This window comes from Python bivittatus, unplaced genomic scaffold (assembly GCF_059951505.1).
Source record: "Python bivittatus isolate LINGU-HERP-01145 unplaced genomic scaffold, Pbiv_v1 ctg000080_np1212, whole genome shotgun sequence".
Lineage (NCBI taxonomy): Eukaryota > Metazoa > Chordata > Lepidosauria > Squamata > Pythonidae > Python > Python bivittatus.
In genome coordinates this window covers 33,929,362-33,947,767 of record NW_028277035.1, presented here as the reverse complement: position 1 = coordinate 33,947,767, position 18,406 = coordinate 33,929,362, and the positions used below count along the sequence as shown (strand labels likewise).

Genomic DNA, 18,406 nt, shown 5'->3' with positions numbered 1-18,406 from the left:
CTGAGATCATGATAAAATTCTATTTTGCATTCTGGAAGTAATGAATGCCTTTAGGAGAGAAACCCTGTTCATTTTTGATTATTCAAAAACAAGTGTGTGAATTAAAAAAAAAATAGTGTAACCAAAACCTTTTTTTTTTTTAAAGGATCTTCATTACATCCATGTTCATTGCATCTTTATTCTAAAATGAAGCAGATGGCAAGTCTTTTATTTAAAACTTTATTTTCCCTGGACATAAAACTTTCATTAAAAACACCCAAATTTATGTTTATTAATCAACCAGCAGAAATGTTTACATTGGGATTGATATTAATGAAGCAGTAGAAATAAAAACCTTGTGACTGAAACTAGATGCATTCAAACGGTTTTTACTTTCTTGCTTAAACTAGGCCCAGTTTCTTGGCCTTTAAACTCAGAAATAAAAACATTTGCTATTTCCTTCTGCTACAGCACACACATTAGTAAAAATTGATCACAGTAAAGTCACAACAGCAGGAATAGCAGGAGTTAAATTATAAATAAAAATATATTAAGCATGTTTGCTACACAGTACAATTGCCATTTAATTGAATCTATGCACTGTTTATTTAATGTCTGTTGCAGAGAGAATACATATTTTCTTTCTTTGTGCTATTGATTAAAGTTCATCACTCTCAAAAAGTCCAGACTGTGCTGCCATACGCTGATATTCTCCTTCATCAGGAAAAAAAGCCTGTTTCACATTCACACCTTTCCCATTAAGTGCCAAATACTTGCTAAAAGTTGGTCGAACCTTCAGTGGCTTTGGATTTGGAAGTGGCTTGTATGTGTGAGCTGAAATAGATAATGAAAGAAAATGAATAGAGAGGGAATGTGCTATAGCACTAAAAGGCAAGATCATATGTAGTATACACAGTCTGAATGAGTTTTATCATGGTGTTACTTCTGTTCTATTATGCCACCCTTGTCCTTCTAACCCACCCAATTAAGATAACCCAAAGTAGATCATTTGCAAACATTCATGTAATTTAGCCAGGGAATATATAACTGAATTGATGTATATAGTAAGGACCAACCCAGGTATAAGGAAATCTACATTTACATCAGCAGAGAATAAACACTTACTAGCCACATCCAATCTGGCATGACATGTTGCTACCCCTGCCTCATTGACTGCAGATACAGTGTACCAACCAGCATCTTTCTTATTTACGCTGTGGATCAGCAAGCAAACCTTCCCAGAGGCATCATGAAACATGCTAAAAAACGGAGGAAAAACAAAATTACCTTAACTGGACCTGACTAAAAATTGTCACTCTTAATTAGATTCTAACACACGTATACAAATTCTTGTTAAGCATTTTTGGATGTTTCATTGCCCAATGCTTCTCTTTTATCACTGACTGCAGCCCAAGGTACTGCTATATAGTCGCCTATCATATAGATCAGCCCTCCTGTTGCAGATCTGCCTTCTCCATCCCAAATTCCACGATTTCTGATATTCTACAAATTCATGATATGCATGTGTCCCTCTGAATACCTCTTCTCCATCATCACTGCTACGCACAAGGTATCTTCAGGCAGATACACCCTTCCATATGTCTGTACAACAGCTAGAGAAACTGAATAAACTAGTAGCAAAATTCTATTATTATTATTATTATTATTATTATTATTATTATTATTATTGCTGTTGTTACATGAAATACACAGGAAGGAGCAGCCATCATTTTAATTTGTTTATTCTATTAAATTTAGAGGCTGCCCAACTCCAAATGACTAGTCAGCTTACGCTTTAAAAAAAAGTATAAAATAGAGAAACTACGTCCTAATTTTCATTTTAAAATTTCTTAATTTTAACAAGCTCTGCTTTCTGAACACTGGTCACATCGCTCTTGGCAGAGAAACCAGGATCAGAATCTTACAGGTTGACTAGAGGATGCTGGATGGGGAGGCAGCATGAGACAGAGCACAGAAAAGGTGGTGCTTATTAATGAGTGGAATGTGATATAATGTTTGTAGTCCTTTAACGAGACTCTGCCACAGGGTACCATCTTCATTCCTAATTAGCTAAAAGCAAATCCAGCAGAAAAGTCCTTACCTGACTCGATCTGTATTGAACTGTACCATTTCATTATTTCTTTTCCAATAGATTTGTGGTGGGGGGATAGCAGACACTTGGCATTCAATTCTGGCTGAATCTCCCTCATAAACTTTTGTGCTTTGTGCTTTGAAAACGAAAACTGGTGCTTTCCGATGTTCTTTTGCTAGAGATTTTAATAAAGACACAGAAGGAGTCAGTTGTTTTAAAAGACAAAAACTGAAAAGAAACCGCACATAATCATGAAATAGCAAAAGTGAATGCCGGTAAAAAAACCCCATCACAGTAAAGTAGTTGACATTCACATTATTGAAAACGACTCTGTTCTAAAGTTGAATAGTGGCTCAGTGTGTATGGTAGTCTGAGCTCCAAGTTATTTCAGCATAGGAATCTATACTGCATATTAGATTTATGCCAATATTGGCTATGGTTCCAACATACATTGCAATGATGCTTACGTCATCACTGAGAATAGAGCAGGAATAGAGAATCTTTCAGACACTGCAGATCTTCCACTGTTAGCAGGCCCAGCTGAAATGGATGCTGAAGCTATATCTTGAGGGCTAGATTCCCCACCCTTAGAACCTACATCTTATAGTTAGCCCTCCCCTCCCTACATCAGACTGTACAGGTAGTCCTCATTTAGTGACTGACCCATTTAGCAACCATTCACAGTTATGATGGTGATGAAAAAAGTAACTTTATGACCAATCCTTGCATTTACGACCTTCACAGGTCTGTAAAGCAAAGGAAAGCAAAATAAGATCAAGCCCAGTTGCGGTTTCACTTAGCAACTGCTTTGCTTAATGACTGAGTTGCTGATCTCAATTGTGGTAGCTAAACGAGGACTACCTGTATACACTGGAAAGGAAATCATCATCATCATCTATACAGTATATAATAATATATCTGTTGAAAGAAAAAACATTTCCAAGCAGAGAAAGACTTCTCATACCAATAACATCTAGTTTCATTGCAAAGGAAGCTTCTCCAGCACGATTATAAGCCACACACTCCCATTTTCCTGCATCATAGACCCGAACTGCTTCGAAAATGAATGAGTGGAAGCCTTTTTCTGATACTATCATTTTATGAAACTCATCTGGGTGGACAAGTCTTCCATTTAGGTACCATGCCACATCTGGGGTTGGTAGCCCACTGACCTACAAGGGGAAAGAGAAGGAATTGAGGGGAAGTTTATGTCTAAGGGCAAATCTACATGGAAACATTCCATATTTCTTATTCCTTAAAATATTTCTTATCTAATAGTACCATTTTATTCACACAACAATCCTCCAAGGAGTACAGGTAATCTCCAGTTTAAGAATGAGTTCCGTTCCCAAGGTCTTTTCTTAAGTTGAATTTGTATGTAAGCCAGAACAGTATTATTGTATAATACTGTATAAGTAGTACTGCGTAATGAACTCGAATCATTATATATTTAGCTCAAATTTTGCTACAACAGGTTCCGTTCTTAACTATGGGTTGTCTGTAACCTGGGCGTTCTTAACCCAGAGACTACCTGTATTAGGCTAAGATCCAGTATGCCTGGTGAGTAACTCTGAATTTAGTAGGGAATTAAATCCAACATTCATTGCTCTAGCCTGAAGCCAGTGTGGGCATCCTTATCTGAAAAGAAAACAAAAAAAACAAATTGCACATCAGTATTTGGATTTTCCCTTAGATCATGTGGCACTCATGCTGTTCCATAAATTCTCTTAGCTGTTCAATTTTAGGTGCATGTGATTAGATGAGGAGATGACATCACAGCCTGTTCCTTGGCCACATTTTTGGCTAGTTCAGCCAAAAAAAACACAAAAAACTGTATGTACATTGGTCCATAAAATAGTTGAACTGAATGTTTCTGATTGAGAAAGAATAAACCCATATTCCTGGCAATTCATACACAATCACTTGCCCCATTTATTCCTGGACCCTCTAGCACAGCTAGTGCCTTCCAGAACTGATGGATTTCAATTCCCATCATGATGGAAGTCCAATACATGTAGGAAGATACCAAGTAGAAAAAGACTGATCTAGCAAGAAGAGAGGTAGAACTGTTAGCCAAAATATCACTTTATTTATATGGATCATATTGTGGAGATTTGGACTTTTTTATTGAAGAAGATTGCTCTAAGTTTAGCGGCAACCCCCCCCCCCAATAAAACAAACAAATTAACTGTACACTATTGGAGGAACTTCTGTGTAGGAACTGGCATATAACATGTACATATGGTAGACTACAATGCTTTGGAAACCACGGATGATCATGGTGCTCCAACATACGTACACCAAAACTGTGCATTATAAACACCTATTATGCATTTCAGTAGTATGGTTTGTAACATATGAAGCAGCTTTAACAATTAAATAGGCAGGATATGATCTACAAAAAGGAGATACATAGCTAAATGGATAAGATGACTTTTGTGATTTCAGTCAGAATGATTTAGGCAAAGTAACTGAAATGTCTTAATCATTTAATGTTGGTATGAACATACAGGATTAGGCCAGAATATCTCTGTCACACTACATGCTCTGTTTAGCAACATGCCTGTGGGCTGGAAAGCCTTTCAGATTTCTTATCCACTAGCAAACAAGGCTATATAAAAAAATAAAGAAGAAGAATATTGGCAGAGTGTCACTCAATTCTCAGCAGTGAAAGTCACCGGCTTCAACATGGTGGGTGCAATCCTGTCACCTGCAAAAATTCTTTTTAACCTGTGTTGCACACATTGTATGCATGTAAAAAGGGCAGGGCTTTACTCACCCAGACATAACCACCATTATGAAGTCAGTGATTGCTGCTGTGAACGCCACTGCCAGTCCTCCAATTTATATGGTTACTAACCACAACACTACAGCTATAATTAAACCCTACTCACAACAGAAGATATTCTGATCCAAGTACTGTACAGTTACAATTTTAAAAAAGAGTGCTCGTGACAATGGATGATTAACCTGCTCAGGAAGGCTTTCAGCCATTATCCTAAATCCCTCTTACAAAAATTCTATAATTAACCAATGGAATCTGTTTCCAGAAGATCTGAGGGTCAATAGTTTTAGATGGCTTTAAAGAGAGATTACACAGATTCAGGGGGAATGGAGAGAAGCTTAATTTGTTTTCTTAGTATCAGATGCCTGGGAAAAATACAGGATTTTCATGTCCCAAATGTGACCTTCTAAGGCCCATCTATTTTAATCCTGCTTGAAAGAAAATCCTGGATTCCAAGAACTTTAATCTAGCAAAAAAAAAAAAAAAAAATCTTAAAAACAATTCCAGTATCAACTGTGTCCCAAAAATTGGAACAATGCATTTATTACCTTGAAATCAATCCTACAGAATCTTCCTTCTTCAACTGTTATATCTTCAGGCACTTGCAAGAAACGTGGTTGAAAAAACTTCTCCTGAATTGCACCTTCATCACTTCTTTCTCCTTTTGAAGATGGCCTATTCCTATATTACAAATGAAACAGACAATAAAATGATTTCTAAATAATCTTTCTTCCCCACATAACTTAGGCCACCCAGCCTGCATGGTTATTTCCACTGCATGGCAGCTCAATTATTATCTTCCCAGAATGAAATTATATTTCTAGGTTTCCCTCTTCACTAAGACAACCACCAGAACTTGTGCCTATTTCACAGATGAAAGCCCCAAGGCTTATATTACAGTGCCTTATAGTTTTCCCGCATGTCAAACTAAAATACTGTTATAAGAATTTGTCATTTTCTAAATGTCCAAATGGTCTGAATCATGACTTTTAAGTGTGCAACTTAAACCTCACAATCTAACAGTGGTCAAACCTTTTTAGTACATACAGCTTTATTTGTAATTCATTCACTGTACAGCCTTGTAGTGTAGATCTAATATTTCACACAAAATATTTTCCTGCTTGGATAAAATGTGGCATCATAAAACATACCCATAGCCAGTACCTTACGTGTGGAGGAGGAACTTGCAGCCGTACACTTTCCAAGTTTTGCTGCTGAAAACAAAAAGAGATAAGTTATCATAACAGAGTTGTGCAAAAAGGTCATAAACTGCAGAACTTCTGGTACTTAAACTTGCCAGGTAACTAACAATATAATCACAGGGATCTTTTATTATAGCATATAAAATAACAGTCTTCTCTATCAGCACAACTTCACTATCATATTAAACACAGTAAGAACCTCAATCGTTATAGTTGTGGAATATGGGTGGGAGGGTTCTATAATGCTCATGTGGTGCTTGTGGGCTTCCACCAGCCACTCTAAGACAGAATGTTGGGCTACTTGGCCTTGTCAGGAGAAACACACGTGTCCTATAGAATGATGCAGGTTTTTTCTTCACAAAACACAGTATTTTGGCAAACCTATAATGTAGTCTTTGTTAGAAAAGGGATCCCACTAAAATAAGACCTAGGGACATACTGTCCTTCAGCAGTGCAGGAATAGCAGCCGAGTCATTTTAATAGAATATTGGCAAGAGCACAGTGTTGTGCACGCTCACAAAAGGGTTCCAATAGCAATCAACACGTCTTAAACTGGAAAATATTTTCCTTGTTAGATCACAGCTACCTAAGCTTTCACAAAATATTACACAACATGTAATGGCTATGTAACCTAAAAAAAACCACTATTATTTCAGCTTAAATATTAAAATAATATCTTCACATAGATATTTTAATATTCTGTTTCTGAAAAAAAAACAAATAGAAGCAATTCAAAGTATAATTTAGGCACAGTAATATTCTTACCATTTTAGTGATGACAAGAACAGTTAAATATAGGTAGTGCAGTACAGACAGTTCTAGGAATGTGCATACCTATCATAGTATGATATAAGCTCTGTGACAAATTTTTCACATCTGTTGACTACATTTTGGAATGCTGATTTTTGCAGCGCAGAAACGCTTTTCACCAGACTAATTTCATCAGGCCTTTCATATGAATTCTAGCACATGAAGAGCAAATTGCCCTCAATTTGGCTGTGATCTGATGAGATACTGGCTGCTTTTTAGATAAACACGTAATCACTAGCAACAATTTAAATAGTTAACATGAAATAATCCAGAGGCCGAATAAGCCCCAGAAGCAACATTTAGGGCAAAGGAATCGCTAGAACTAAAATGTTTGACTCAGTATTCTGTTTTTTCCTCCTTTCCCTGCTGATCAGTTTCTTTTCCTTACTACAGCCCCTTCTTATTTGCTATATAAATTAATGTGACAAATACTATGTATCTGAGACCTAACCACCCTCATTCCAATGTCATGGAGTAAATGCATGCCCCCCTCAGCTTTTCCATCCATTTGTATGAAAAAATATTGTTCTGATTTATGTGGGACATGCTCAGTCCCTGTGACTGCTTGGTTTCTCCCAACCCCAGCCTTAAGCATCCTGTGCCCCAGCCTTTGTGACTCCATGCCTTTTTGCTGTCTGTCCTCTTCCTATCTACCCCACTTTTGCCTCAAAAGCAAATGGGCTATTCTAGATTGCAATTTCCACAGTACGGGATCTTTTATGCAATCAGTGCAAATTCTGTAAACAGGTGAGGGATGCTAATAGTGCTACCAGTTATACCACTCAACTCTGAATGGGTATTAATACAGTAATTGAAATAATAATACTGTAACAATGAAAATAAAAGGTGTTACCATGAAATCTTTCAGGTTCCTGTAAATCCTCAATCTCTGTGTTCTATTTGCCTACTCTAAGAATTGACAAAATGGAAGTAACTCTAAACAGGAACAATTAAATAATAGTAAAACAAACCACCGATAATTTATATGATATTATTATTATTGTTATTGTTATTATTGTTATTGTTGTTATTATTATTATTTTTGTTAGCTACTCTGAACATTATTGTATCTAAAGCAATTATTTCATTTGTTCTTGATTAAAGAGAAATAGTTTGGTGTAGTGGTTAGGACATCAGGCTAGAAACTGGGAGACCATGATTTCTAGTCCCACTTTAGGCACGAAGCCAGCTGGGTGACCTTGGGCCAGTCACTCTCTCTCAGCTCTAGGAAAGAGGCAATGGCAAACCATTTCTGAAATCTTGCCAAGAAAACTTCAGGGACTTCTCCAGGCAGTCACCAGGAGTCAATGCTGACTTGGAGGCACCAAAGGGGGCAAAAAGGGCAAAGCTGCAGCATACCTCTCCCCCCTCCCTCCACATGGCCTGTGTGAAGGCCACCTGATCTTCCTGGTGTCTTTTTTCTCCCTCCCTCCCTCCAGCTGTTGCTGACCCCAAACTCAAGCCTATTATACCCAGCCCACCCGCCTGCCCTTGACTTTAAGGGTGATAAACATGTGGCAGCTAAGGGCAGATGGAGAACGGTTGGTGCTGAGAGATGGGGGAGAAGGGGGAGGTGGATGTGCTGCCCTTGAATTCTAGAACAGGGGCAATCCACTTAACCCTCCACTGATCCTCTCAGCATCTTCCTTTCTTTTCTCTACTTTCCTTTAGCCATCACTGATGACCTTACCTTTCTCCCCATTCTTCCAACCCTAAAACACATGTACTGTATCTGGAATAAACATATTTTGAGTCCATGGCCTAACCAAACATCTTTCAGGCCCATCTTCCTATGTTTCAGGCGCAGACCACTCCCAAGCAGCAGTTCCATGCATGGAAAGTTTTGTGCAGTTTATATTATCAGTTATAATAAACCATAACAGAACAGTTCAGGATCAATAAAGAGAATGACTTCCTTCTCGTATCATTCTAATACCTCAGACAACCTGGAGACAAATCCCACTTCATCCATGTTTTACCTCAGCTATAATTTAAATTTATGCATTAGGTTAATATATTTTTTTCCTTTTAATTTAGCACAATATATAATCTTAGCCATTGTGGTTTGTAAACAGTATAAACTGTATTATGAGTGAGCCTGGTCACTATGACTTGTTCAACAAACCATGATGTAGAATACTGTGTGAACTGAGCCACTGTCTTTCCATTCCTCATTCTTTAGCTAGCTATGCTGCAAATACTGCATTCAGGAAAACTTCTGCTATGTCATATTATTGACTATGGGGAACAGTTTGGATTTCAATTCAGTTTTTCGGTGAATAGGGGAAAATTAAAAAAGACTTACTTGTGTGTCCTGTGCATTTTGTTCATTCTGTGGTACAAACATAGATGCAGCATTCTCTGGTCCAAGTAACCTGCGAGCCATTCTCTCTTCGTAGCTTAAACGCTTATCAAAAGGAAAAGTGAACATGAACATTAATTAAAGAAAGTCAGTGAGTGCTTAGATTTCCATTCAGTATTACAGAGCTCACTATAAGATAACCTGGGAATTACTCTTTTTTGACAAAAGTGAGTAGTACAAACAACTCTTTTAATCACTACTGCTACAGATGTGAAAGCAGCATACTTTTACTACAGGGATTCTCCAACTGAGTAAAAGCTAAATCTTCATGAAGCAACACAAGGGGGAAAGAGGGCAGTCTACAAGGAAAAACATGAACTGGATGTTTTTATCGAACTCCCTAGGGGTGATTTGAGGGGAGAGCTTTGTGTTTTATTAGCCAATCAGCTGGATCCTTTGTCACATTTGCTGCCATGTTGCTGTTACAAATAATTCCTTGAAAAGGATCAAATTCTTGAAGTAGGTTCCATAGTTGCTTCCAGGTTGGCTCCACCGCTGCAACTTCTGCAACCCTATGCTCCTTTTTGGATTAAGAAAGATTAAAACTATTTGAATGCAATCCTATTATTCCTCCAAGAAAAGTAATATATGATGCACCATGAAGGCTGCCAGCTTACATTAAATCAGAGGAACGATCCTGGGGAAAAAAGGACCTTTAGCTGATAATTAAGTTGTTTCCAGACTGTATGACAACAAATGGAGACAATGTAAGGTCAATAAAGTTTACTTTTGTCCATAAACTGTTATTCTCACAGAGGCTGACCTAGAAGAAAAGGAGTTTGTATCACTCCTTTATGCTACTACAACTGGCACAACATACTTGTGCTCCAGTAAAAAAGAAATGTGATTTAAAATATATGCATACACTGTATGTACAGACTCTACAGCAGGACAGTACAGGCTACACCTCCTTTCTCCCCCTCCCGCAAGCAGTTGTTGTGGCATCCAGAGTTCCTCTAAAAGTTGCTAACAAATGGTAATTGTTAACATGACAAGAATGAAACTATTAAATACATAGAGGATAATTATTGATGGTGCTGAATACAGTTTTGTTTTGCTTCAACCTCTTTCTTTTAGCACAATACCAGGCACATCACAGAAAGAACTTAGGTATTTCTCTGCTCTGAAAAGAGACTGCAAACCCATACTGTAAGCCAAGATACCACAAATTGATGGCATGCAGGATGCTCATCTCAGCCAGTGGAACCTATTGCCACATTTTGATTAAGAATATTATATTACTGTGTCTTTTTTCAAGAAGTCAGTACAGTATAGGATATCTTATTGATAACTGCCTCTCATTCTTCCACCCATGGAGACATTTATTGAATTTCCTGTGTACTGAAACCCTCCTCCTGTTTTTGATCCCATTCCACAAGCCAACTGATATGGCCCCATGCACTTGGACTTGCCCTCCTTACTAAAACAAACACTAATTCAGGTTTTGGAGTTGTTGAGGGGGTTCTTTTGGTTGCTTAAAAATGCTTTATATCTTGCTAAAAGGATGGCTACACAATCCAAATGGATGTGTGACTTTATGTATTAAGAGCACTTTCATACAATTTCTCAGAGTTTTCTACATTCAGCAGCTAAGCCAATTTATTTTCAGCTCAGATGCAGCCTATCTGAATGTACAGTAAAACTTGATTTGTGACAGTGCTTGATATACCCCACTTCCCAGGCTTCAGTCACCCAAGCAGGTTTCTCTCAAAAAACAGAGGGCTTGATGGATTTTCAGCTCCCCTTAGGGACTGCCTAAATTCTTTCCAATTTGATCAAACAAATGCACACAGTGTGAAAGAAAGGATATGAATAGGGCAATGGTACTGCAAGCAATTTCTTTTATTTTCCTTTTGTCTGCAGTAGGGGGTGAGAGGATTTCTGTAGCAGCTCTGATGGAGCAAGATTCAACCACACACTTCACATCTTGCACTCTGCTTGATTTTAGCTTATGTGTTAAATGAACCTAGCTATTGTTTGTGGTTTAAGAATTAGCATGTTGAGTGAACCCAGCCTGTTGTGATTAAATAAACCATGGTTAATTGAACAGTTGCTTAATGTAGTGTTAAACCTAATCACAATTCTAGAGAAGCTAGGAAAGTGCCTCTCCTAAGCTGATAATTGTTGCCCGATGAATGGATAAAGCATTCCATTAACTTCCCATATATATACTTGGACTAGATTTAGTCTTGACAACACATGAAAAGAAACTTAAGAGTAATACAAATTTGTGGTTTCATCCATAATGAAACATGAAAGATGAACCGAGTGCAAGAGCAATCTTCAGATGGATGAGAGTAACTGAGCATAAAAAAATAGCATAGGGCTGCTGCCACTTTCTCCTACTCTAAAATCTAATTCAATTTCCTGGATACCCTTGCCACATTATGTACCTTTTCCCCACTTGCCTACCTCCTCCTTGGTGGCTCCCCTGGAAAACAGGGTAATGATGTCAAAACGCATATATAAATTGTTGTGGTCATAATAAAGAGAAAATGGTGGGCATGCAATACATGATGGTGATTTTCAGCTTTATCCCTATACTATGTGTAATTAATTGTCCCCTATTTTCTTTCACAACTGGCGATCAGAAGGGAGTCATTCTCATCACAAGTTTGAACTGATTCTTGGATATGTTTTCCCCTTGGACGATGTCCAGTTATAAATCTCAGGACTACATCCCTAAGTGGCATTTGAGCAAGATGTAAGCACTGGTGAGCCAAGAAATAATTCATGTCAAGATGCATGAATGAGAACTTATGTTCTAATACTGCCAGGGCTCGATGGTCTCTGAAAGACCGAGATCCAGAATTATCTCAATTTTGAACTCAGTATATACTCAGTATATACAATATTGGACGTATTGCTCCTGACAGTGGGTCATCTTGTTGGGCACTGAACAGTGTAAGTAGCCATTTCAACATACAGATCTCTCTTAAATGCATATATTTCAGAATTGGGTTTTAGCTTAATTAATTAGTATACGGAAGCAAGGAAAGAAAATTCAGACTAATTCAGCTTAAATAGTAATTTCCTAGCTTCCCTTTCAAATATATTCTCTGTACATTGTCTTACTTGGTTCCCGTTATGCAGAAGGTTATCTTTACATCGTAGTTTCCTTTCCAAGTCTTGAATGAGGGCGTCTTTCGTTCCTTGTATCTCTCTGTCGGAAGTCTTTGGTACTTGTTTAAGGCTACCGGTTTGCGGCTTGTACATAGGCTTCGAATAACTGCTAATTTAAGGAAAAGAAGGGTGATCTTGTAATTATTAAATAGAACTGAGAATAAAAGACATAGTATTGAAGATAACTCCATTAGAAGTTTATATTGTAGGTGATGTGCAAGGATAACCCCATCAGTGCCATGTACATGGGGTCTGCTATATGCCGCATATCATGTAAAAATAAGAATATGGCCCTGAGGAGAAGAGGAGAAACATACATGGCTACTAGGCTGTGGAACCCTAACTGGTCCATCAATAATTTTCTGTGGGATCTTTCAACTGAGGTTATAAAGTACAAAGTATGAGAAACACAGTGTGATGTTTCATTGGAAATATTACTTATGTTCAATCACTTTCTGCTTTTGAAGACCAAGAACAATCCTTTATGGGAAAAAAGCAATATCAGATGTTTGGTCGTAGTTTTTGCTGTCAAACAAAAGAACAAAGGTTTTCTTTCCCCTTTAAAAAGTCTGCTGTGCTGAGAGTTGGTGAAGAAATTTATAGTAAGTCAGTAGGGCAGCTATGAGAATCACTGCATCCAAAGCTTAGTTTGCTCTGAACTACTCTCAAAATGCCCTTAATACAGTGATATGTTTGTAACTGGAGACAGAATCTTTCCTCTTGATTCTAACCTTTTCAAGCAGTGCACATCAGGGGAGAACTGTGCTCTCAAATCTGTATCACCTGTTTAATACTCTACTTTATGTACAAAAATTAAGTAGTACATACTCTATATTAATCTCCAAACCTTAATGAAGCTAGCAATTTTAGTTAATTTCTTGTTGGCAAATAATTTGCTTTTAAATACACCTATAGTGTACCATTAACAATTATTACTTCTAATAGCAGTTTAATAATACAATCCCATATTTGTTTGCTACTTTGTAATGTCAAATCTGTCTCATTTGTTTAGTCATAATCAATTCCCGTATCGACTTACTTACTCTCACTGATTGTAATGGGGCTTAATTCCAGGTAAGACATGATCCCATCTTTTAGATTAATTAAGGTTTCTTGCCTCACAAGATGATTTTTAAATTTTTTAACTACCGAAATATAACAATTTTATTTTAAAAAATCATTTTTATTTTTGCCTCACAAAGTGTTGAACTCAAATAATGGCTAAATATTTAATAATTTCATAATGAAAAACTTTTTTGAAAAATAACTTTCATTTTTTAACATTTTATGGTAGGTAGTCCAGAAATGTATAATCCTTCTATGCAAATTATCTAAACAAAATTATAGCTGGCACTGCTGCTCCCAAATTTACTTTATTGGTCCTATTATTGCTGGGAAACATTCCTCTTTTTCTTGGACTTTTGTGCCTTCAGATTTTTATGCAGAATGTGGATGCCACTTCACTGCATGCATAAAAATGCACCTGAATATTTTGTGTTCTATGAGAAATCTGAGAGCTGTCACTTATTTTCAGAAAACTATATACCAATCCAGTGTTTACCTAGCTCCTTTTTCAAGAAAGCTGACTTTTTCTGACATTTATAACATTCTAAAAAAGGAGAAAAATCATTTATTCTTCCATTTTTCAGGGTAAGATTCATTATACAGTGGCAAAAATATAGTGAAGAGGAGGAAAGATCTAGCCTTCACTGATATCAAATGTATTTTCCATTCAGGGCTGGATTGTACCCAACTATGCCATTTGTTCCAGATCAGTTGCTTAGTGCCTGGATAAATAGAGCTGAACCAGGAAGTGCCCTAAGGAGAAGACTCACTAAAATTGAATTCCTAAATTTACTTAAACTGTTTCTGTCAAATGTGTTGATCTACACTTCCCTTCCTCCTAGCCAGAATGGCTGAAGATGACACCAGCAACTGTAATCCAACTCATCAAGTTTTGAAAAGGCTGCACTAGTGAACATACCCAACAAAGCAGTGGCAGCATTTGCACAACAAGCATATCCATGGTTACCTTAATCATGGTTTATTCAATTAAACCAATTTTCTGGGTTCACATGATACACGGGCTGGATTTCCACAACACACTAAGCTAAAATGTGGTTGGCTAGTCTGTGGTTCAGTACACTGCACAAGCACATTGAGTGACACATGTAAAATCTTCCACAGTAAATGGGGTTTACTCCCAAATAAGATTCCTTAAGTCATTTGATGGAGTTGTGCTAAAACTAATGGAACTTTGTATTATACCCAGGATAAAAACATAAGATAAATCAATAATAATTAAAAACTAGAATGAACATTAATTTGTCTCAAAACAAATCTGTTCATCTTTTCTTTAAATAAATCCTTCATAGATATATTTATTACTGACAACTAGACTAGTGCATCTTTCTCCACAATTAGATTTCATTGTCAGGCCTTGTTTCAATAGGATAGTATTCTGCCTATATTTGTATTTTTCCGCCACCTCGGCTTACGTGGAGCTTTGGAAACTTCCATGCCGCCTATTTTGCACAAGTTAGCATTTGGAACAAAGCAGACTTTCCACAATGAACAGCGGTTGTACGGTTTCCATTCCTGGGTTCCCCCTTCTAATTCCCATTTCTGCATTCAACACTTACACTGAATACAGCTCACTGACAACAGGGACACAGCATTCAGGGTTTCACGAATGCACGTACACCCAGTTCAAAGCAAGGGAAAGAGCATACTTACTTTGAATCCACTGAGGAAGGACCTTGGCTATTATTACAATCAAAGTGAGAGGGCAACACAGAACAAAGGAATGCTGCAGGGGACTGGTTATGCATGGATGAAATTCTCTGCCCAGATGATGAGCTAGCAGGAGACTGTGCAGATGCGGGAGTTACGGGAAATGAAGCGCTATGTGAAGGTGAAGAGAGTGAAATTGGCGAGCTCAGCGATGAAGAGGAAGCAAATTTCTTCTCATTAGGATTACAAGGCTGGATTAAAATGGAAGACTGCTTGGTTTGCCTGCTCAGTAGCGTAGCAGAGGTCTCTGATCCTGGAGGCTGTGGCTTCCCTTGATAGGTATTTTGAGACTGGATAAAGTGTTTTGGACGCTCATAATTAAACATGCTGGGTTGATACATAGAGGACACAGACGGGAGACTACTGACACTCATGGGGAAGCTTTCACAATTGTCCTGCGTTTTAGAAGGTGAAAACTGGCTTTGGGTTGGTGGTTGGAAAGAATGAGACGATAGGTTTTGTGGCCTTTCTTGGCTGGGATCCTAGGTAGGACAGAATCCCTGCCTCAGCAAAGAGTAGCTGTCTTGATGACGATAATCCCTTTAGGAAAACAATACAAATAAGAATAGAAATAAATGGGCATGCCACAAGATTATATAGACAATCAAATTAGGAGGGAACCAATGGAGAAATGTTAACATTATCCAGTTCTCTCAGGAACAAGATGTTTTGTACCGAAAGCATCATTGAAAATTGCCTGCCTTATCTTTTTTCTCCCATATTAATTCTTTATTTGAACAGTTTCCTCACAAATTAACTCAATGTTCAAATATGCTGAAATAACCTATGAATACCGATAAGCACTTAAAAGTTGTCAATGTACAGTAGTATTTTAATACCCACTCTCCCCATATGCAGAATATGTATTTTTATAATGCCTTTCATTGCAAACAAAAAAAACCCATCCTCTCATGCGAACTGCATGGCAATTAAACGCATACTAAACTCTTTCTCTGAAATCAGTGGAAAGCAATACACTATTTTTGCAAAAGTATACCTCTAGCTAGTAAAGATACAACTCACTCATCTGGGGACTCAATGCAGTCTTTACTACTCAAGACATTTAAAACCATGTAAAGCCTTTCTACAGCATACAAGTAGAAATTAACATTACAAGTGGCTACTGAATTATATCAAAGCACCTCACTAAAACAACTCAAATCAAAAATTATGCAATACCAATACATTATGACAAAGATGAGATTAATATCTTCCTCGCTTATATATTGCTAAGGTTCCATCATCCAAGCAAAATCTAAGTACCAACTAAACAAACCCTATTTATGATGCCTGAGATCAATAAGGTGAACAGTTTATCCCTCTCTGCACTATGCTCAAATTATTATTCCTTACAATGGAAAATATACATATAATTCTAACCAGATCTTAGTACCAAAGATCTGCCAAATTATATCTCAATTTTCTGATCAACTTTTATAATATTTTTGAAACTAATGAGAAACAGTATGAAGCAGATTTTTTAAATTAAAATAAAGCACAAAAATAAAGTTCATGTAGAGAATTATTTTCACACTTTTTTGCCTAGACAAACAGTGTTTTGCTTCAATCAGGATTAAAAGAACAGGACATTTACAGATATAGTTAGCAAGAAATCTGGCTATAAGTGAAGTAATTTTAGTTACTATGTTCACTGAATATGTCAATACATCATGATTGCTACCACAGGTGCAGGTCAATACATTTTTCATACATAAATCCCTCACACTTTAGTGTGCAGTTATTGCAAACTGTAAATGAATTATATAGGAAGTTATTTTAAAAAAATAAAAGTAAATGTTCAGTTAATTTGAACAAAAAATTAATCGTTCAAAACTGTGTGGCAAATTTCTCAATGTATTTACATGCAGCAAACTACAGATTTCTTTTTTTCAAAAGTGCAAAGAACCTTGGGGGAGAAGCAGTTTGAGGAGAAATGGCAGTAGAAAAAGTGGCTATCCTTTTCCTTCCCATTCAAAATCACTCCAACACCTCTGTTTCCTCTGCAGAATTTCGTATCAGCTGTTTTGCTACTATATATGTATACATGTATTGCCTTCCTTTCATAGGAAGAACCTAAACTAGGTTCCATGAGGTCATGCATTCCTCAGACAGATCAAATTATTCGGCTTTTTTTAAACGTATGATTAAAGAAGCCCTTCATTTTGACTTTTTATATAAGACAAATATATTTATCAACGGTCAAATATTATTACCGTATACTTATATTTCTAGGTTAATCATGAAACAAAAGCAGCAACTGGTACAACCCAGAACGTTCCAGGAGAGCGAGACTAAGACATTTGAGTCAGCTTCAAATGAGCGCGAAGAACAGCTTGTATATTGTAATATTAACTGTCCTCTTTAAATAAAAGCCCGCCACTACAGTATTTTCACATGAAGCTCGTAAAAAGCCTCTCTTCCCCCAAAGAAGCCGATCCACCCAGTTGGTAATCTATTGAGTCTTTACAAAAGACATACAACATTCCAAACATGGACCGCGAATGTCTGTTAAGCGTAACTTATACTGAAATGCAGGGTTTCACCACAACCTGGTGCAACGACTAATATACTTCTTAGAAGTCAATCTTCGGCGCCTTGGCTGCTCTGGCCCGACCACGCTCCTCGCTTCGCTCGGCCAAATGTTCCGAGTGAGCCTTAAACTAACACCCACGCGGGTCACGTTCGCGGAAGGTGCTGGGCTACATTGGGGCACCTCATTCGAACCCTCCCGGACCGTAGCGCTCGCGCGCGCGCAGACCACCACCTGCGCGCCTTTCAAGAAATCTGTTCTGCCACAGCACGCGAGGCTTGCACTCGGAGTACAAATCCTGAAAGATGAATTGCACCGAGGTGAGCCGAGCCGGGAGAGGAGGAACAAAGAGGAGCTTACCTGTAAGCAAAGGAAGGGATCACCTTAGGACCTATAAAGCAGTGTTGTGGGGGGAAACCAGCCATTCACTAACACAAACTACAATCATAGTACCTCTCTACTTAGTTTTAATAAGAGCACGGACAATTACCCCTTGCCAAATAATGACATCGGAGGTACTCGTTCGTCCAGCTACCCGGCTAAGTTGTCAAAATAAGAGCACCCCCTCTCCTCTCCGCCCCGCCCGACTGCCAAACTATCGCCCGCATGAAGGAGACGCGCTTGGCTGTTGAAGGAACTGCAGCGCGTTCCTTATGCTCGCCTGTGTTCAGAAACATGCAGCTAAATGAGAGGGATTTCCGTATGGACTGTTAGTGAGGCAACTCGGAAA

The 18,406-nt window shown here is 37.8% G+C and overlaps 1 protein-coding gene across 6 annotated transcripts; it reads right to left on the bottom strand.

The window, feature by feature from the left end:
* Nucleotides 1–205: 205 nt before the first annotated feature.
* MYOT (myotilin) lies at nucleotides 206–18,178 on the bottom strand. 6 transcript variants are annotated; one of them, XM_007427464.3, is made up of 10 exons: nucleotides 18,037–18,177; nucleotides 15,090–15,686; nucleotides 12,306–12,462; nucleotides 9,174–9,275; nucleotides 6,021–6,070; nucleotides 5,405–5,537; nucleotides 3,036–3,243; nucleotides 2,081–2,246; nucleotides 1,105–1,238; nucleotides 206–813 (listed from the first exon to the last, which is right to left on the bottom strand). In XM_007427464.3, exons 2-10 carry the CDS (start codon nucleotides 15,518–15,520, stop codon nucleotides 638–640), a joined length of 1,557 nt encoding a protein of 518 aa, XP_007427526.1. In that variant the 5' UTR covers nucleotides 15,521–15,686; nucleotides 18,037–18,177; the 3' UTR covers nucleotides 206–637. The 6 variants fall into 6 exon arrangements, with proteins under 6 accessions (XP_007427526.1, XP_087989921.1, XP_007427527.1 ...); XM_088133795.1 differs by having other exon boundaries at nucleotides 6,021–6,067; XM_007427465.3 differs by having other exon boundaries at nucleotides 12,306–12,459.
* Nucleotides 18,179–18,406: the final 228 nt, after the last annotated feature.